This window comes from Cucurbita pepo, chromosome LG01, assembly GCF_002806865.2.
Source record: "Cucurbita pepo subsp. pepo cultivar mu-cu-16 chromosome LG01, ASM280686v2, whole genome shotgun sequence".
In the NCBI taxonomy this organism is placed as follows: Eukaryota; Viridiplantae; Streptophyta; class Magnoliopsida; order Cucurbitales; family Cucurbitaceae; genus Cucurbita; species Cucurbita pepo.
In genome coordinates this window covers 5,863,864-5,883,430 of record NC_036638.1, presented here as the reverse complement: position 1 = coordinate 5,883,430, position 19,567 = coordinate 5,863,864, and the positions used below count along the sequence as shown (strand labels likewise).

Sequence of the window (19,567 nt, the reverse complement as noted above, 5' to 3'; positions counted from 1 at the left end):
TAGTTTGTTCTAACAATCGAGCCGAAACTATACGTTGATGTGATGTTCGTCACATATGCGTTGATGCTTAAGTCAAAGATCAAAGAAAACGGTGTAGCAAGCTAGGGTCAAAAAGAGGACTCGAGCTATATTTTTCTGTTCGAGATTTACTTGTGGGTTTCCAATTTTTCCCTTTGGATTGGATTGAACGAGATTGAATTGGACTTGCAAAGTTGTGTCGAGTTAGGAGAATCTCCGAGGTCACTTTAGCCTCGCCCTAGTCAACCATGGTCATGGTGGTCATATGGGTTTTTAGCCTCCGAAATATGCTTTCAAGTGATGGCCGACTTGGGGCTTATTTGGGGCATCATCTTAAAAATTATTGTAAATTTAAAAATCTTTTTAACACAATTTTTAATGAAAATAAGGATGAAAATAATTAATTTTTGAAGTCTATGGACGAAAATAAATAATTTTGAAGTATAAATATTAAAATAAATAAAAATTGGTTATAAAGAAATAAATTCCGTATAAAATCCAAGAAAATGGAGAATCTAACGACTTCCCGCCATGTTAACTGTGATGCTGAATACCCTATCTCCTTCCCCATTTCTTCGCAGCCAACAAACAATTTCCCATTGCTTCTCCTCTTCAACGATTCATCTCTTCCAATTTTCACAGTCGCAGATAAAATCCCTCAACAATTGCCTTCCAAACAATCGCACCGAAAGGGGCATAGAATTCGACATCGGAGACACCTTCTTCCGCCATGAAAGCGCCACCGGACGCGACTTGGGCGTCCTCGCGGCGGCGCTTTACCGTAAATCCAAGGGAAGTCTTCGGGTTCTCGACGCATTGTGCGGTTGCGGGATTCGGTCGCTTCGGTACTTGGTCGAGGCTGAGGCTGATTTTGTGTTGGCGAATGACGCCAATGACGAAAATCGGGGGGTTATAGTAAAGAATCTATCGAAGGTTGCGGAAGGTTTTGGGGAGACTCGGCGGTGGATGGTTACCAATTGTGATGCGAACAGGGTTATGTCGGAGTTCTATTTGCAAAAGGATTTCTTTGATTTTATTGATGTTGATTCCTTTGGGAGTGATTCGACGTTTTTGAGGCCCGCTATTAATGCGTTGAAATTGGATGGATTGCTCTATGTTACTTCGACGGATGGTTTCTCTTCCGGCGGTCATCACCCTTCTCAGTGAGTGCACAATCTTATCTGTTACAATTTGTATTCCATTACTTGTTTGCTTTAACCGCTTCATTGAAAATCTTGATCAATGTAAGGGCTTTTATCTATATATAAATGATTGAATATATAACATTATTTTAGTTTGAAGTTTTAGTAGTTTCATATGGTATTAGCTCTCAATTAATATTTCTATATCTCTTATTGAGTCTTAAAGCCGACGTATTGGTTTAAGAAAATTTTAAAACTGAAGATAGAGCCGAATTTTTAAAAAGCTTAGCTGACAAAACCAGCCAAAATTGAAAAAGAGAATTGATCCTAACCATTCCGAATGTTGTTTTTTTTGGTTTTGACTTGTACCCTTGTGCTAAGTTTTAAGTCTACAAGCGAAATGAGTGCTAAGTAGTAGTTTGAATGTTGGAGGGTAATTATATGAAGGTGTATGCTATACTATGGCTGGTGTGGTAATTAAAAATTCCCTTTTCCTTTCTCTTGTTTCTTTTCCTTTTTTTTTTTCTTTTTTTTTCTCTCTCTCTTTCTAGATCTTTAGCTGCCTATGGAGCATATGTGCGTCCCATGCCATTTTCAAATGAAATTGGTTTGCGAATGCTTATAGGTGGGGTTGCACGTGAAGCTTCTGTACTGGGTTTCTATGTAACGCCACTCTTCTCGTATTATTCCTACCATGGACCTGTTTTTAGAGTTATGCTTCGAATCAGTCGAGGGAGGATCAATAAAAACAGGTGATGGTTGACGAGTTTAGAATGTCTGCTAGTGCTGGATGTATCTTGTATGATAATTGATGATGCTTGGTTCATGCTCCCACTATTTATGTCAGGCATTATGGTTTCGTCAGCTATTGCAAAAAATGTGGAAATTCACAAGCTTTTTCATGGAGTGAGGTTGGACAGATGAGTTGCCCTTGCAATGATACAAGGGTAAGCCAATGGTTATGACTGACATTCTGCTACTCTTTTGAGCTTAAGCATCCACTGGTTTCAGCAGCTTCCATATTTTTAACTGATACCGAAAGTTCCTCATATAATTTGCATGGTCCATATAGCCATGGCTTCAAGTTCAATATGCTTGAATTTGTTGTTTGCTTATTCGTTGGGTGCTTTCTTTTTAATGTAAATACTTGCAACATTTAATCTTGTAGTTAGAGATACATTAAAAAATTTTACATGTTAGGTTTCCGAGTCACTTGTGGTTTCGGGACCTCTTTGGACTGGGCCTCTACACAGTGCAGACTACATTGAAGACATGTTAACCCTAGCTATGCAGTGGGAATGGATAGGCAATGGCCAGGGGAAGGATCTTGAGAAACTTCTGGGGCAAATGGTGGATGAGAGTGACTCCAAACTACCAGTAGGGTATATCAAAATGGACGAGGTGTTTATTCTCTCATGATTTACTATTTCATTTCTGTTTCTGGACCAACAATGTAAGACGTGATCTATCAACCTCCCATGCTTAGGTGGCAAGTCGGGCAAAAGTAAATTCACCTCCCCTCAATACCATGATGAGCGAGATGATCAAGGTGAGAATATAGGTTGTTAAGATTTGATAAATTTTGTGATGCATGTTATTGCCCACACGGCTAAACTGTTTTTGTTGTCATGAGATTCTACTACATTCTGGGAATCAAAGAAATGTTGGCATAGACATGACGGGTTATTTTCTATGAGTATAGGACATAAATGTGGCCTGCATACGTTTCCTTAAATTTATATATTTTAAGACTATCATTTTTTTACAAGACAATTTAAAGTCTGTATGTTGTGGACAGTTTCCCAAACTAGAGTGTTTGCGTTTCATAACTAGAGAACAGGATTTTGCGCGGAATGTAGATGCGTGAAGAGAAAAAAGTTCTCTCTTTTCTTTTTCTCCCTTTCTGAGGATTTTTGTTGTTGCAGGCTGGATATGCTGCTAGTAGGTCTCATATTGCCTCAAACGCAATCAAGACGAACTGTCCTATGACGGAGTGCATCAGAATTGCTCTTGAACTGCAGCAGAGTTGTCTTGGTGTGCATCAAGTCACATGAATATCGTAGCGATGGCTTGCAGCTATGGAGAGTACAACGCTTTCGCAGGAAAACTAGAGCGAAACCAAAGCGGTGTAAGCATCCATCTTTCTCTATTCTCAGTTTGAAAATTGATGAAGATAATTATGGGTCAAATGCATTAACAGGGGAAATGTGCTCAATAAACATGTGAATTATTTAGAAAGAAAAAGTAAAGTTAACAATCTTTTATACTTCATATTTGCATTTCGTCACGCTTTGAAGACATTTAAAGTACTTTCAGTCTGTTGTATCCTTACAGATCTTTCTTTTTGTTCTTTGCGCTCGTTATATTATGCCTGTATCTTTCTGCATGAGCATGAATTTTTTTTCCACAATTACTTGAGTTCCCTTTTGCAAATTTGATGGCTACTTTTATATTTGGCAAATGTTGCAATATTTTACATTATGTTAGGTATTTTCCTGTGAAGAATTGTTTTAAAAGAAAAATGTTCTTACACGATTTCATTGAATTACAAACAAATGCTGGGGAAAAAAGTGACAGGGGTTTAGATTAAGATGCTGCTGAGGGATGGATTTTGGGTAAAATTGGTAAGTATTTTGGAAAATTTATTACATTGATCTGTAGAACTTAGTACGTTAATTTGTAGAACATTTGGACGGAAGCTTAATAGTATAAATTTTCTGTTGATACTAAGAAAGAGATTCAATAGTATAACTGATAGGTTCTAGATAGGAACACCCTTCAATAATACTTCATAACATATTTTATTATCACTCACAAGTCACTTATAAAGGGAGACTAGTGGATTTAAAGGACTCATTTTGATACGAATCTCTCCACTTTTGATTACCTTTTACATAAAGGAATAGAGATCGAGAAACTAGATACCCTTTTTATTTAAGTAATGACATAATCTAGCTCTTTCACATAAATCTCTTGGCCTTCCCGTCTCTGAGCATTGTCTAAGATTCAGAATGGAACAAGGGGATATGCGTCATGATATACATCTTGCAGTCATGAGAGTCAACTTCAGCCCCAAATGAATCACGGCTAATGCTGTCTAGAAATTTGTGCTGCAAGTATTGGTGATGAGACGACCAAGTTAGATTAAACAACTCTAATATTTCTACTGCATTGCATCAAGATAGACTAAAGAATGAAAGCACATACAGACACAAGACATAGGCACATTGTCATGTCATTTAAACTAAAGTGTCGATGCTTCATAGAAGTCGTTAACTAAGATGAGAATATCGGTTCATGCATACTGAGTAAATTAGTTTAGATGAGCTAGGATCCTGACCTCCCATAAGTCCCTTACTGAGACAATGACGTCGAATATAACTCCAAGTTCAAGCCAGCTTACTGAGATCATTGAAGCAGTTGAACATCGATTCCAAAGAACAATAGCCAAGCGAATCTCAGGTGCAGAACTTGATAAGAGACCTGCCCACACCTGTAAGTCACAACTCTTTCTTTTTACTTTGCTTCTCATGGAGCCATTGTAAGTCATGTTGTTCTCTTCTTATGTGCCAAAATAAAATATTAATCTAGCAAAGTGTAGGCGATATAAAGGGTACTTATAGTCCTTAAACTTCAAATTTTTTGTCTGAGTGTTTGAAATTTTTAATTTTGTGTGTAATAAAATATCTCTGTCGTTAATTCTGTCAGTTTAACACTCATGCACGCTGACTAGATTTCTAAGGACGGTGGGGTAAATTGGTTTTAAACGGGTTTAGGTTTTTCTTGGTGTTTCTTGTGTAGGTTTAGTTTGTTTTTGCTGGTTTGCATGCCTCACTCATTGACTCGTTCACCAAACACCTAACCCCACACCTAAGAAACACCAGAAAGTTTAAGGATCTAATAAAAACTATAAACTAAATAAGACGAGTTTGAAGTTTAAATTCATAACTTTGTTATGCTTAATACAATGTATAGATGAAGCAAAGAGTTGAAAAGAGTACCTGAAGACAACCATCTTTGCCAGAAACTTTAATTTTTCTTCCCTGGAGCCCAAGACTATCTGCGTCCATAATTTAAGTTTCCCTTTTGATATGTGAGCAAATAATAAGTGTTCTTGTTTAAAAGGGGGTATAAGATAGTATAAGATAAGAAAAGATAGTATAAATAAATGTTGATCACCTTGGTTTACATCAATGACTTCCTTATTGCTTAGAATTTCCAAAGTTTGTGGAGACATGTTTCTCACATCACAACCAATCAACAGAGGGGCCTGCATTCACAATTCACATTTGGATGAACTCGAAATGAGCATGTTTGATAACCATTTGACTTCTTGTTTTTAGAAAGTAAACCTTATTATGCTATTTTTATCTATGAGTTCTTTGTTTGTTAATATTCAAATAGTGTTCAAACTTCTGATCTGTTGGCCGTATACCTAAGAAAATTTTCAAATTCTATCGTTACAGTAAAATTGAAACCTTCATTAAAGCCCAGATGCTAAAATGGCTTCTGTATTCTTGATAGGTCATGCCACCATTGCCAACTTCCAACATATCTGGATCTGTCCACAGACACATGGTAAGATGGGAATTACAGATCAACTTAGAGAACAAATGGATGAAGTTGAATGGGTTTCAAACACAATTAATCTCATACCATTCCAACCACCAGGTCCTGCATACTCTGCCCACTTATCATTGATATCTGCAATTCTAGTCATGCTTCAACAAAAAAAAAAAAAAACAATTTTTTTGAAGTTAATCAAATGCAACATTTTAGGGGTTATTTAGGACAAGAATGGGAAGATTTTAGGGCTAGATTTAAACCTAACCTTTCCCATGAATCACTTATGTCAATTGTTGTACGCCAACTGTTTCCAACTCTAGGAGCCCATAATGCCGGATCATCAACACCCCTACCCACACACCAAAAATACTTTAGTCGATAAGATATTAATTATTATCTTAATATTTACTAAATTCACTTCAAGATCGGAAGAGTAGGAACTAAGTTGTAGAATCCAAATCATTACATGCATAATAAGGTTAAGATTTAGAAAGAAACAAAATAGTTACTAAATTCCTATTCAAGTTCGAGCTTTACGCACCTGTATGAAAGAACTTAAATCATTCCAAGTAAACCCTAAATCATTACTTGGATGAAAAAGAAAAAGAAAAAGAAAAATGAGGAAATGATGGTATATGTGGAAGAGAGGAGGAATGTACCATTCACAAATTGAGTAGAAAATGTTTCGGGCAGTTGAATTTAGGGCATCACGCATAGCTGGGTATCTGAAAATTAGAGAAACAATATACAAACAAATCTTCCAATTAATCTATAATCAAAGAAGCCGATAGTGACTAAATGAATTGAGGTTTGAAAGTGAACCTTTTTTGTGGACTGATTCCCATATCATAACAGTTATCATACTTCAAATAATCCACCTCCTGAAAAGAAAAAAAAAAAAAGAAAAAACAAAAAACAAAAAAATAAAATAAAATTTTCGGGAGTGGAAGCAGTATTTAGTTGGCTAACGTGAGACTATGTTTAGATTTTCACAAATTTGTTAGTAACCATTCGATAAACAAAATAGTTGAATGTCGAAGCTAGGTTATAATATGGAAATTACTCACCCAAGCTGCTAGCATTCTTGCATCCAAAAGTTCAAAGCCGTACGACCCTGGTCGTTGCTGGCAGGTTAATTTCCTTGTTCAAGAGTATGACAAGTTAACGAAACAAGTGATCGAGAGAGAAAGAAAGAAAATATTTAAGTTTAAACGTTTAAAGATGAGTTAGACATCCGTCCTACCCAGCATCGCCGTATATTCCAAGCTTCAAGCCTTTCTCATGTACATAATCAGCAAGGGCTTTAATCCCTGAAGGAAAAGTATTCGGATCAGGAGCCAAGAGAGGAAACACGAAAACCTGTACAAAGGCAAACCTTAGCATAATTTAATACGATATCATAGTAGAAAATCATGTATTCAAACTCTTTGTAACGTCATTTCCTTTAATCTTCAATTAGTATTGATTTCATACTTGTCAAAGGTAAAAAAGAGTATTAAAGTAATGATATAATCAATTTTTTTTCTTAACTCATCTTTTAAGCTTTTTGAAAGACTAGTGATTTACCGTATAATATTTTTGAAAATGAGATGTTTTTTTTACATGGTTAACTTTATTAAAAGTTTGGTTTCCCATTTCGAACAAAAAATGGAAAAGTATTAGGTCATAAAACAAAGCAATAAAGAGAGAAGAAAAGAAGAAGGTATTTCTGAAACTGGGTACTCTGGATCGTTCGTAAATAATATTTTAAAAATTTTATAAAAAAAAATTTAAGAGCATTCTAGTGAATTGTTTTTTAAATAAATTACTAATAATTTTTATCTAAAACTAATATATTATATATTTTAGTTTAAGGGTAGCATTAAAAGATTTGAAAGTGTAAAAATATTTATAACAAAAATTAAAATATATGTGAATTAAAAATAAAAACGTGCGTTTTAGGACTAAATTTATTATTTTCCTATTAAAAGATTTAATTTTTCTTTGGAAAAAAATAAAAGGAAGGAGAGATTACCAGAATTCTCCCTTTGTTGGCCCAGCAATCATCTGCCATAGTTTGAAACAAACGCTAAATTTTAAAATCATCTCCCATCAAATGCAAAATGGAAAGTTTAAAAATTTAATAAATATTTTAAATTCTTTTAAAATTTGTTAGATACACATTGAAAGTTTATAATCTAACCGGGACACAAATTGTTCGTGATAAAAGTAGATGATGGAAAAATTACCTATGTTGACGTATACATAGCCTAATTCAGCCAGTCCCGTGGCAACAAGTGCATCCGCTGTAAAAAAAAAATAGTTCATTTACTTTCAATCAAATTTCAAATTGTACTGCAATTAGTTTTTTTTTTTTTTTTTTTTAAAGTAGGGTGGTAATTATTTGCTAATTACAAGCATGGCAAAAAGATAAGAAATTCAAATCTTTCTCCCATATTGTTAACCTAAAAAGAAGAGAAAATACCGGTTTCTTTGATGACCCTTTCATCTACACTGCAGCCAAAATGGTTCCAACTATTCCATCTGATGAGAAAAAGGAAAGATTGCATAAAAACACAAGAAAAGGGATGAGCGATTGAGAGAAAGGGAAAGAGAGAGACCCCATGGGAGGAGTTTTTCCCAAGCCATTGTCCAGCTGCAAAGTTCCATATTTGGAGTTGTTATAAATTTGAAGGTACTTTGATGAAAGAATCGATTTATCGATGTCATGAAATGCTAGCTTTTCCGTGCGTTCGGTTGCTTCATTGAATAAATTTTTGGGAGAGGTCGACATGGAGAGGAGCAAAATAAGTAAGAACACTGATACCATCCTTACTCTCTTTGCCATCGATGGAAACTCCAATTTCGAAAGGGGGAGATCTCTGGTTCTTATCAAATTCAGAGCCATTAAACTCGTAGGGTTGCATTATCTCTACTTTGAGGCATAAAAGTTGAATCTCCCAACCAATTTCTGCCGCACAAATTAATGCCATTCACCCATCGAGTTTTTGCCAAATGGTTCTTTTGTTCAAGTACGAGCCCACCAAAATTAATAGAATTGTAATGCATAAATTAATAGAGTTAGATCGGCAGACATGTTGCTATAATGCCATTTAAAATCCAAGTGTTACTTTTTTCAGATTTTAAATTTTAGTCAACATGAAGATAAATCAACATTTTCATTAAATCATTAAGAAATTGATAAAATAGGATGAATAGATAAACAAAATATTAAACAATTTATCAATATTTTCAACATTTTTATAAAATCAAGTCCTGGAAATTTTCCCCCCTACAGGAACCGGCAACCTACATATTTCAAAGGCTAAAGGAAAGATGTCACAGACACAAACATACACCTGCTGTTGGGATGGAAATTAAATGTCATAAAGGGGTATGGAATTAACAATCTTAATCTAATTTTCATGCTGCTTTCTCGTTGCCCCTTCCCTATACCATATGATATGATTAAAGCAGGAAAGACGGACAGTTAAATGACGATTTAAGAAACAAATTGGAGTATCCAAACAAGAAACTGTAGAAAAATCCATTAACTAACTCAATAAACCTGTTCTTTACCTCCCTCCTTCCTACCTGCAAAATTCTCGGGTAAGTTTCCATATTCATTCTAAAATTCACTTCCATCCCCAAAGAAAACGACCGAACTATAATAGAGCGACTGTAAAGACTCCTACGTATTGCTCGTAGAAGCCATATAAAGGTTTCTTCTATACACGAGCAGGAACTCCAGCTCCAGCAGGACGAGGTGCTTGACCTGGCTGGCCAGGCTTTGGCTGATCATCCTGAAACGAACACAGAAACGGGAAAAGGTAACAAACCATCAGAGGCTACTCCAAATATCTGTATTGCCGAATAAAAAAATTATCTGTTGTTAGGAAGTAAACATGCTTAAGTGCCTCTAAACGGACCGTCTAACAATCATGAGTAGTACTCACTAATGAGTATAAGATATGTAGTTGATCTTCGACATGAGCATCAATAGCATTACCAAATAGTTGGTATCGTCATTAAAATATACATAATCCAAACGAGTAGGAGCTTAACATGTCAAACTGCCAGAAGTCTAGGGGAACCATTGGATCCAAGTGTAATGATGACTGATGGACTATTTCTTGATAGACAGTTATTTGGTAACAAGCATATGCAGCAAACAAAGTACCTAATCCAAAGTCTCTCAAGTCTCCGTATTATTTAATCTTTAAGAATTGTAGCTGGGTCTTTAGAGCTTCACATACTCATCAATGATTATAAAAGAAGCATAAAAGTCAAGATAACATTAAGATGGAAATACTCTTTCTGCTGCCTACCATAAAATTTTGAGCTCATCAAATAATAAGAGTAAAGATAAACATAATTCATCAAACATACTGTGAACATCGTAACTTCATGATGAACCAAAGCTATAAATATTTTATGCAAAAACGTAAAGACTAACCCTGCGTCTGATTCAGTGTTCAGTGTTCGTTTGGTTACTTTGTAATGAATCAAAGTAGATACACTTCATCAAATTCATTGTTCATATGGTTATTTTGTTATGAATCGAAGTTTTAAATATTTTATGCAAAGACTAACCCTGCGTCTGATGAAACGCTGTGGTGGTTGCCGATTTCTTCTATCAGTACGAGATCGAACTCTCACAACATGTGAGTGAATGGCACAGGAAACACAGTACTGCATCTTAGCATAAAGCTTAGGAAGAGTGTATTCTGCACAGAGAACAAAGATCAATATCAGACATTGAACAAAAAGATTGTTGTTAAATGAAATAAAGCAACCAAAAGCTAGCAGGAGAGGACAGAACAACTTACGGTCATAGACACAGGCTTCTTGGACATCCCTAACAGCAGCCTGCTCCACAATATTCCTCACGAGAAACCTCTTAATAGCCTTGTCCTATCCTCATCAATCAAAACTCATTTAGTTAGATTTAATCAACTTCAGCTCTTAGCTAACATAAAATTGAACTTCTCTTGCTCAATAGTCAATGGACACTCCAAATTCACTCCGTCCAAAACTATAGTGTGATTAGGAACCCTTACGGTCCAAAGAAGACATAAGTCTAGAGGCTAAAAGTTAGAATCTTGTCTCCAGGAAAGCCTCAAGCCTAATAAAGCATCGAGTTTTGGAATGCTTACGGGAATTCCATTTTTTAAACAAAAAAACTTATCCTATAAAATGTTCTGAAAAGAAAAAATGCTATCAATGTGTTTCATCGAAAAGAAATTGAAAATGTAGCTAAACATCAAGTCTAGCTCTTTTACCTATAAAATATCACCTAAACAATCTTTTAACAACAATACAAATACAAACTCATATAGATACTAACATATCCCCAGAACTTGGCAGATACTTATTTCTAGATCAATCAATCACAAATACTCCAGTAATACTAGCAATAAAGCATCGAAACAATAACTAATTAAAAACAAAATGACCCAATTCCGCAAAGGAAACATTAGCACAACGTATAGATTTGACCGCCGAAATTAAACTACTTAAAAATGCACGCAAAAAACACGCAGAAAGAAGAGTAAAACAATAACCTTGGGGCAGCATTTGCCACAGTTGGAGCACCTGATGAACTTAACGTGTCCACGGCCGTGCTTGTTACGTCCACCGTTCCTGCGCTTGAAAGTCTGGCAGAACCAAAAGCAGAAAAAAGATGAACGGAGAACGATTTAAAACAAGAAGATTCAGAGGAAAAGGTGACGGGCTAATGATCTTACCATTGTTTCAAAGCTGCAGAGCTTTCAGACGAAGCAGAGAGAGAGAAAATGCAACGATTAGGGTTTTTTTTAGTGGGCAATTGCTGATTGGACTGCCCGGTAAACGCTTTATATAGATCTCCGGTCCCGCGGGCCAAACAAAACACCGAGAAAAGAAAATTTGCAAAAAGACCCCTCAACTATATAGATTTGTACAATCACGCCCTCAAATATTCAATTTGATCCCATTTATCTTAAATTAATAAAATTTTACAATTTAAATATTTAAAAATACATAAACTATAAGAATTAAACGAATTTAAGAAAAAAAACTAATGTAAATTATTTGGCGTACTTGTTTTATGGGTATGAATATAAAATTTTTAAATTTTAATGCCCAAAATAACTAACGTTTATGTTTAGATATATAAGATATTTAGTACATGGAATTAAATGTTTGTGTTTCTTCTACTAAATTTGCATATGGAAACTAAAATTAAATAATAACATATAAAATATTAAAATAGCATTTTTAATTGTAATAAGAATATCGAGCATATTAAAAAGTAAAAATTTTATAAAAAACAAACATCTGAAAATTCATTACAAAACTCAAAAAAACGTCTAATTATAAATCTAAGACCTAATTGATCCAACGTATCATCTACCACACCTTATATAATTTATGATAAAGAAAAATAAATTTGTAATTAAGTCAGAATATACACATACATAGAATTAAATTAGATCTAATTTAATTGTTTACGTCACATTAATTAAAAAAAAATAAGAAAAAAAAATGTTGGACAATTTTAAACTATTTGGATACGTGTACATAGTCTAACATAGATTCAACGTAATGTAGCTGACAGTTTTACACGGTTGAATGGTTGAATGATTGTCTGATCAAGAAAGCATTTCCTAAGTATTAAACATAGAAAAACTATAAGAGGTAGATTGATTGAGACGAGTCAAGGACGCACTTATACGACTCTTACCATGGGAGAAAGGAGCCAACGTTTATTCTAATAACCCCTTAAAGAGTGTTTGATAAGAAAGCATGACTGAGTTCAGATGAAAGCAACACAAAGACTTTAAATGTCCAAGGTGAATCATTGGTTGGTTGGTTTGATTGATACCATTACCATTCGAAGGCAGACTGCACTATATAGTTAGTTCTTGAGCAGTTCATTTGCCTTCTCCAACCAAACATTGTAAATATCAGAAGAATAAAGGACAAAGTGTACCTGCAAATAATGTAGATTACGTCATTGCAAATAATGCCAAGTGTTCCGTTCAGAGATTGTTTATGCTACTTGCAACTTATCCCTTTGATAATACTTTTGGCAAAGAGACAATCCTAGAGACAATCCCGAATTCATCAATATTGTGAGATCCCACCTTGGTTGGAGAGGAGAACGAAACACTGTTTACAAGGGTGTGGAAGCATCTCTCTAGCAGATGCGTTTTAAAAATCTTGAAGAGAAGCCCGAAAAGGAAAAGCTCAAAGAAGACAATTTCTGCTAGCGGTGGGCTTGGGCTGTTATAAATATTATCTACTAGGCTAAGTCTAAAGCCCTTAAACTCTAAGGTCGTCAAGGTAAGACCAATCTACTTCATAGGCTTTTACAAAATATGCATTCAGCTGAAACCTCTTTTCGTTAAAAATGACCAGACCACTCCACATCTTTTCAAGCGACAAGAATGGCATCCAAGACTTGTTGACCAAATTTCAAAGCATTTTCTCAAAGAACTTGGTCCAATCGCTTAATGAGGGCACAGTCTAGCTTTCATTGTCAAATGCGTTCCCCAACTCAAAAGGGTCCTCTTGAGTTTACTAGTAGTCAGCAACCTATGATGTCTCATCTTATCGATCACTCTCCGTTAGAAAGAGTGCAACCGAACTTCAAAAGTGACTCGAGTAAAGCAAAGAAAGTCTCACAGTACCACACAGTACCACAGTACCACACATGATCCAAGGTATTAACTCTTCCATAAAGGACCTACCACAGTACCACACAGAATTTAACTTGATTGGAAAATTTGACCTTCCATAGCGAGGAAGAGACGGAGGAACTAAGCAGGAGAGGAGAATAATAGAAGAAGGAACTACAAGAAAACCCATTGACAGGACAAGGCCCCCAAAGATGATAATTCCTCTCCTAGGGCTAACCGAAAACTTCCCAATCAAAGATAAGAGGTCAAAGATAAAGTGGACCGTGATGGAATAATCTAAACATGTCAAAAAAATACTTTAGGAACATATTCACATACTGTAACAAAAACAAGGATACATTCCCGAAGTACCATAGAACAATGCCTTACCTCTTTCAAGCCATTGGAAAACTCTTTAACGGTTGATAAGGCTATTGTGGCAGCTTCATCAAAAGGATATCTGCAAGTGTATAATAAAAATCACTAAACAAATATTTTCAAGAGGAATCTGGATCAATCAAATCATTAACCAACTAATTTTTTATAATAGAAAAATGGTATAAACTAACACACACACAAACACATGCCATTCGAAAACTAAATCAAGAGGAACCTGATCAATCAATTAGGGAACTACTGATTTTTTATAATTAAAAAACGGTATAAAGCTAACAAATACTAAAATTTCTAAATCAATATGATAACTTACCGATATACACCGCAGGATATGGCGGGAAAGGCAATATATTGAATGTTATTCTCCTTTGCCACAGCCAAGGAATTTCTAAATCAATATGCCAATAAAAAAGGATAAGTCCTGAATGGTAAATCAAAATGAAAAGGAAGTGCAATTACATAACAAGAACCTATATGCGCTTCTCAGTAAGGCCTGGGGGTTACTACTGGCGTTGTAGATAGGACCAACGGTGTGGATTACATGAGATGCTGGCAACCGAAAACCTCTGCATTTGAAGATCACATTAGCATCTACAAACAAAACTAATGGTCGTGATCAGTTACTGAACTAAAAGAGCCTACGGAGTAATCCGTGCTTCTCCAGTTGGACAACGGATTCCAGGTTGGACTTCTTGGACAGAATAACACGCTTGCACGAGATCAGGTCCAGCAGCATTATGTATCGCTTCAAAACGATGAGGAAAGAATATTCAAGATGGCAAGTTTGTCTAACAAGTTATAAAACTAAAACACAGTTGAAACTCCATACCTCCATCAGCACCACCACCTCCAAGCATTACCTCATTAGCTGGATTAACCTAAATAAGATTTAAGCCAAAGAAACCAAAGTTTAATAGATTTCATGGGATTGGAAACTCTGAAAAATAAGAAAATACAGGACAAAACATATGGATCTTTCTTACAGATATAGAAAAATTAGTAATAGTTTTGTAATTTTTAAGTTTGAGTTTGTTAATGTAATGGCCCAAGCTCACCGCTAGCAGACATTATCCTCTTTGGGCTTTCCCTTTCGGGCTTCCCTTCAAGGTTTTTAAAACGCGTCTACTAGGGAGAGATTTCCACACCCTTATAAAGAATGTTTCGTTCTCTTCTCCAACCGATGTGGGATCTCACAATTAATTTACTTAGTAAGTGGGGTTAAATCTTCTATACATATAGATTTCGTCTACGAACTGAGCGAAATATGAACCAAATCCTACCCAACCTTAAACCCCTCAATCACCATCCACTCTTTTCTCCACACCTGACAACACGAATCTGCTTAGTTCATCAACCACCAAGAGAAAAAGAAAAGGTCACCTTGCCTTAAACCCACAAGGTAGTTCATTACTTTGATAACCTACTTCTTTATCTTCTTTCTTGGAGCAATGGTTTAGTTTATAATGCAACCACTTCTTGGAGTCAAAATATATATATATATTGGGGAAGCAATTCCTACAGCATCTACCTAAATCTATACAAGTCCCCAATCATTGATGATTCTAGATACCTCCAGGTCGCGAAACATAGCAATGGGGAAGCAATTCCTACAGCATCTACCCATTTCTTACTTACCTACAAACTTAAAGCGATTCATCAAAAACAAACCATTCCATCATTTTAACAAAAGATAGTTCTGATCATTACTCAAAAACACAGGAGCTCTGAACCGATTACTTCCCACTACCCTTTCCAGTAAGCAAATAAGTATAAACCCTAAATAAAAACAACCGATTCTGAGAAAAAATAGAAAGATAGAGTCACCGACAATGGCATCAGAAGAACCATCGATGAACCACTTTGTGATGTCACCCTTCTGAATAACGCAGGCGGTTGAGGGAGATACTTTGAAGCGAACCACTCCACTGCCCGATCCATTCGACATTGCCATGGCCAAGATTTTGGCTGTTGATCGTCGGAGAGGAAGCGAAAACGAGAGATTTGAAGAGACGGTGAAGGACTGCAATTGCGACGGCGACACCCGGCGGAAAATCGAGCTGCCCAACGCTACACTGTTCCGCCAAACCGTGCTTGTCATCAGACCGTGCGCCACGGTGAAATAGAACCTCACGGAACTCCCAATTCTTTTTTCCAATTACAATTCTTTTTAGAACACTTTTTCTCCCAATTTACTTAAATTATATTTTAATTTAGTATAAAATGACTAAAATACCCTCACATTATTTTCACTTCTTAGTAATCGCTCGCTACCCACCATCCACAAACGTCTTTTGTCGCCCACCGAAGACCACCGCCACCATATTTGGTAATCACTATTAGTCACTGTCTCATCAATCGTCGTCATGTCATCCACTACTAGTAACCATTTTGTACAATTACCTATGGCCGTGACTCATCATAATATTTTAAGATTTTATAATGTTTCATAATTGTCTTTTATAATAAAGAACTCGCGAGAAGATCGAAATATGTCGATTACAACAACAATAATCATTATCATTATATGTATCATATCATATCATATATAAATTTGAAAGCCTAGCGGGTGCCAGATTATAACACCACAGCAACAAACGTGCCACTATTATGGCCATTTTCAAACACAACTCCCTCCTTAATCCCTACCTATCTCTACCATCTTCATCCCCACCACACGCTCCCAACACCTCTTTAGAAGAACACCACACAATCAAGCTAAAAAAANTCGAAACGTTCTTTCTTTTTCAATAAAAACTTGAAAAAGAAAGCGAAATTCTCCGACTTTCAATCCTCGATCTTCGATCTCGTTCTCGTTGTTTGTGTTTGTGTGTTTGTTTTTGAAGTAGTAGTTATAATAGTGGTTGGTGTTTAAAATTGAGGGCCTTCATAGGTCCGACCAAACTGCCAATTGGACGGGACGAGATTATAGGCCGTGAGAGTGCGACCATCGCTAAGGGTGACCTGAAAGGAGAGGCCTTGACCGTTGAGGTAGTTGTTGCTTTGCCAGTTTTGGCCCCAATTTCTAGACATCGCTTGCCATCCAGTTCGAGACCCCTTTATCGACACAGCGTGGACGTCGCCAGCGCCGCCCACGTTCGTGATCAAAACAAGGTTGAAGTAGGAGTGACCGTTAATTGTGAACCTCACTCCACCTTTCTTCATGCATGGTACTCTGTTAAAAAAGTTAATCATTCAATTTTAGTTTATAACAATTTAGTCCGTTTAAAAAAATTTAAAATTAATAGCTTAAATTATTTATCTTTTATGAAAATTTAAATTCAACTGTTAAGACGTTAGTAAGGGTAGAAAAGGGGTCGAGTTTACCTCCGAAAGGAGACGGGGACGATTCCGGCACGGTATTGAGCGATCTGAAGGAAGGCAGGCTCAGCCATGTCGAAGTGCTGGAGAGGAGGGTTGCACCAGCCGCCGTTGTTGTTAGGGAGGGCAAAGTTGGGGGGGCAGAAGTTGGTGGCGGTGACCCTAATGGTTCCGGGCAGGCACCATTTGGGATCATTTGTGCAAGTCATTTCGAAGCAAGCCCCACAGCTGAGGCCGTTGTTGAACAGCGCCGTGCTTAGCGCCACCGTGTTGGTGCCATACCCTTGGCTGTACAAGTTCCCATACCCACAAGCTCCACCTACATTTAATTATCATCCTCATAATCTCGCTATAACCGCTTATTTTAATCTAATCACGTCTTATGTTCTAATATAATTTTACTATGTTTTTAGAGTCAATTTTTTTTTACTAGTAGTAAAAAAATTCTTATTACACTAGTTCAATTTAAAAATTGAAAATGTCTATTTTCTCAGTTACAGATGACCGACTCTACTCCACTCGTAAAAATAAGTATTTCTATCTACCTGGTCGACAGTTCGTTAAAATTTTAAAAGATGGTTTAATTCAATTCACTAGAGAATACCCAAACACAGACAAAAAGGGAAACAACAACTCGAAGCAAACCATGTCCTTCCATGATTAAAAACGTACTAAACTATTTACGTAGGTTTTAAGTATATAGACATACCCATAGTACCAGACGCGTCACCGCCACCGTAAAAGGTGGCATGACCGCTCTGCCAGCCGCCGTAGTCGGCAAGGGTGGAGCGGAGGAAGAGGAAGAAGAGAGGAAGGAGGGAAAATGGGGAGTAAAAGGCCATAGGGTTGGTTTAAAAGTGTAATGAAAAGTGGGGTTTGTGGGTTAGAAGGGAAGAAGAGGAGATTTATAGAGAAGGATTGGGGAAGAGGCTATGAAAGAGAAGAGATTGTGAGTGATTTTTAGGAGAGGGTTCGTAACAGCACATGCCAATGTTTGGGATAAGCTCTCAAAGCTGCTAACAAACTTAGGCCCCACTCCCACATGCCTCCTTTCTCCTTACGAACAAATTGGAAAGACGGTGATCATGAGACCTCTGTTCTTAACGCTTTTCATTATCGAGCTTCTACGTCCTTGTTTAGGACCATTTAGTATTATTAGATATTATCGTTAACGAATTTGTAGATATCAATCATTGGTGTAATCTTTTAATTAAAACATTTAATTTAATGTGCCAAATTAAGCGTAAATTGATCCGACGTAATGACACTGATAGTGAAGAAAAAGTGTAGGTTAGCCTCACTTTGGTCGTTATGAATTCGGTAAAGTGTTGAAAGCTCGTATATCAAACAAGTTGTAGTTTATCTTGAACTCTTGGTTTTGAGTTCAATAACAAGTGGGGTTGTCGATTCAAAACTTATTTTTTTAGTTTAAAATGTCTATGAGACGGGTAAACCCTTTTTCGTCACCGTCGTGACTACCTATTTCAATTATCATCCTTGTAAAAAATTTCATTTATTTTTTTTTACGGAGATTTCTCTCTAGAAATTGAGGATGTCAAACTCGGACAAGAATTTTTTTCTCTATATATATTCAATATTATAATATAGTCTTTGACACTTAATGTATGTATATAGGGTGGGGCGAGAATTGGGGTGGGATCGAAGCGAGGAGGGGAATGTTAAACTTGAATTTTCTGCCCTATTATGTGGGTACGTGCGCCATAGATAAATAGATATTTATATTGTTAGTCGATGATTTATTCCTTAATTAGTTGAATTATTCTCCATCTAATTTTTCAATTTATTCGACATCTGATGCTCGGTATCTTTCTACGTACTGTGATCACGCTACCTACCTGTCTTTAATAGTTTTGAAGAGTAAATACTATCTTCACAAATCAACACGGGTTATTTTATTATGTTTAATTTAGGTGAACTCTTACTCCCGTTCTGTTTTTATAAATAAATAAATAAATAAATAGACAAAGAAAATAATAAAATTAATAAATAAATAAAAGGTCATATGTATGTGTCGGTTCCCATTAAATAAAAACATGTTGGGTTTGTTAAAGATTAAAATAAATTTAGGTAACAATTAAAAAATAATAAATAAATAAACATTTACATTTTCATTGACACCGACCTTATTTTAAACTTTATGCATAACCTTGGACTAGCAATTCCTTTAAGTCGGTGTGATCTGTTGCAAGAACAGCTGATGATAGGGAAGTAGCCTAAGTCTTTACATATAGTTTCTTTGATAGAAGCGGAGGATGTCGACATTACACCAAGTTTAATAACAGCAAACTCACTTTAACAAATTTACATTGTGATTGAATAAAGAAAGAGGAGTCCGAGGGGAAGGAGCCAGGTTTAGGGTTCAAGTTACGTATGGCTAGCACACAACCTATCGGCTTCTTAACCAAAAGTTATCAAAGTAGAATTTGGAAATGTAACAGTGTTCTAGTGGGTCACCCAATTATCTCC

At 36.0% G+C, this 19,567-nt stretch overlaps 5 protein-coding genes and 1 long non-coding RNA gene across 7 annotated transcripts; 2 read left to right on the top strand and 4 right to left on the bottom strand.

Moving 5' to 3' along the window:
* Positions 1-535: 535 nt before the first annotated feature.
* LOC111792243 (tRNA (guanine(26)-N(2))-dimethyltransferase) lies at positions 536-3,593 on the top strand. The gene is made up of 6 exons (XM_023673602.1): positions 536-1,181; positions 1,712-1,912; positions 2,008-2,107; positions 2,361-2,561; positions 2,647-2,709; positions 3,086-3,593. The coding sequence occupies exons 1-6, from the start codon at positions 550-552 to the stop codon at positions 3,212-3,214; spliced, it is 1,326 nt and encodes a 441-aa protein (XP_023529370.1). The 5' UTR covers positions 536-549; the 3' UTR covers positions 3,215-3,593.
* A 285-nt stretch (positions 3,594-3,878) lies between these two features.
* LOC111792234 (alpha-galactosidase 3-like) lies at positions 3,879-8,825 on the bottom strand. 2 transcript variants are annotated; one of them, XM_023673588.1, is made up of 15 exons: positions 8,327-8,742; positions 8,191-8,249; positions 7,955-8,011; positions 7,741-7,772; positions 6,970-7,085; positions 6,794-6,866; positions 6,549-6,607; positions 6,386-6,451; positions 5,992-6,075; positions 5,817-5,881; positions 5,639-5,721; positions 5,340-5,430; positions 5,162-5,220; positions 4,501-4,653; positions 3,879-4,270 (listed from the first exon to the last, which is right to left on the bottom strand). In XM_023673588.1, exons 1-15 carry the CDS (start codon positions 8,611-8,613, stop codon positions 4,160-4,162), a joined length of 1,395 nt encoding a protein of 464 aa, XP_023529356.1. In that variant the 5' UTR covers positions 8,614-8,742; the 3' UTR covers positions 3,879-4,159. The 2 variants fall into 2 exon arrangements, 1 of the variants encoding a protein (XP_023529356.1); XR_002814764.1 differs by having other exon boundaries at positions 3,888-4,270; positions 5,162-5,243; positions 8,327-8,825.
* On the top strand, positions 4,533-5,893 carry LOC111792271. The gene is made up of 2 exons (XR_002814768.1): positions 4,533-4,655; positions 5,685-5,893. It is a non-coding gene; the product is annotated as an uncharacterized LOC111792271 (long non-coding RNA).
* Positions 8,826-9,070: 245 nt separating the features above from the next.
* LOC111792263 (40S ribosomal protein S26-1-like) lies at positions 9,071-11,689 on the bottom strand. The gene is made up of 5 exons (XM_023673626.1): positions 11,453-11,689; positions 11,270-11,362; positions 10,535-10,619; positions 10,299-10,432; positions 9,071-9,508 (listed from the first exon to the last, which is right to left on the bottom strand). The coding sequence occupies exons 1-5, from the start codon at positions 11,453-11,455 to the stop codon at positions 9,434-9,436; spliced, it is 390 nt and encodes a 129-aa protein (XP_023529394.1). The 5' UTR covers positions 11,456-11,689; the 3' UTR covers positions 9,071-9,433.
* A 542-nt stretch (positions 11,690-12,231) lies between these two features.
* LOC111792254 (macro domain-containing protein VPA0103) lies at positions 12,232-15,929 on the bottom strand. Its single transcript, XM_023673614.1, has 7 exons — positions 15,591-15,929; positions 14,592-14,640; positions 14,405-14,507; positions 14,233-14,328; positions 14,076-14,150; positions 13,757-13,826; positions 12,232-12,678 (listed from the first exon to the last, which is right to left on the bottom strand). The coding sequence occupies exons 1-7, from the start codon at positions 15,858-15,860 to the stop codon at positions 12,604-12,606; spliced, it is 738 nt and encodes a 245-aa protein (XP_023529382.1). The 5' UTR covers positions 15,861-15,929; the 3' UTR covers positions 12,232-12,603.
* A 675-nt stretch (positions 15,930-16,604) lies between these two features.
* Positions 16,605-18,005, bottom strand: LOC111781896 (expansin-A8-like). The gene is made up of 3 exons (XM_023662633.1): positions 17,790-18,005; positions 17,087-17,399; positions 16,605-16,934 (listed from the first exon to the last, which is right to left on the bottom strand). Exons 1-3 carry the CDS (start codon positions 17,920-17,922, stop codon positions 16,631-16,633), a joined length of 750 nt encoding a protein of 249 aa, XP_023518401.1. The 5' UTR covers positions 17,923-18,005; the 3' UTR covers positions 16,605-16,630.
* Between the last annotated feature and the right edge of the window lie 1,562 nt (positions 18,006-19,567).

Bases quoted from the DNA above. Each gene is read 5' to 3' on its own strand.
- LOC111792243 (XM_023673602.1), top strand. From the start codon at position 550: ATGTTAACTGTGATGCTGAATACCCTATCTCCTTCCCCATTTCTTCGC. The intron at 1,182-1,711 runs GTGAGTGCACAA...CTCTCTTTCTAG, and splicing joins GGCGGTCATCACCCTTCTCA to ATCTTTAGCTGCCTATGGAG. The intron at 1,913-2,007 runs GTGATGGTTGAC...TATTTATGTCAG, and splicing joins GGGAGGATCAATAAAAACAG to GCATTATGGTTTCGTCAGCT.
- LOC111792234 (XM_023673588.1), bottom strand. From the start codon at position 8,613: ATGGCTCTGAATTTGATAAGAACCAGAGATCTCCCCCTTTCGAAATTG. The intron at 8,250-8,326 runs GTCTCTCTCTTT...TTTTCTCATCAG, and splicing joins GGAAAAACTCCTCCCATGGG to ATGGAATAGTTGGAACCATT. The intron at 8,012-8,190 runs GTATTTTCTCTT...TTTTTTTTACAG, and splicing joins AAGGGTCATCAAAGAAACCG to CGGATGCACTTGTTGCCACG.
- LOC111792263 (XM_023673626.1), bottom strand. The intron at 10,620-11,269 runs GTTATTGTTTTA...TGATGAGGATAG, and splicing joins GTGGCAAATGCTGCCCCAAG to GACAAGGCTATTAAGAGGTT. The intron at 10,433-10,534 runs GTAAGTTGTTCT...TTCTCTGTGCAG, and splicing joins AGAAGCCTGTGTCTATGACC to AATACACTCTTCCTAAGCTT.
- LOC111792254 (XM_023673614.1), bottom strand. From the start codon at position 15,860: ATGACAAGCACGGTTTGGCGGAACAGTGTAGCGTTGGGCAGCTCGATT. The intron at 14,641-15,590 runs GTCGGTGACTCT...AATCTTATTTAG, and splicing joins ATGGTTCTTCTGATGCCATT to GTTAATCCAGCTAATGAGGT. The intron at 12,679-13,756 runs GTAAGGCATTGT...CATTATTTGCAG, and splicing joins TTTCCAATGGCTTGAAAGAG to GTACACTTTGTCCTTTATTC.
- LOC111781896 (XM_023662633.1), bottom strand. From the start codon at position 17,922: ATGGCCTTTTACTCCCCATTTTCCCTCCTTCCTCTCTTCTTCCTCTTC. The intron at 17,400-17,789 runs GTATGTCTATAT...AATTAAATGTAG, and splicing joins TGACGCGTCTGGTACTATGG to GTGGAGCTTGTGGGTATGGG. The intron at 16,935-17,086 runs GTAAACTCGACC...CTTTTTTAACAG, and splicing joins GTCCCCGTCTCCTTTCGGAG to AGTACCATGCATGAAGAAAG.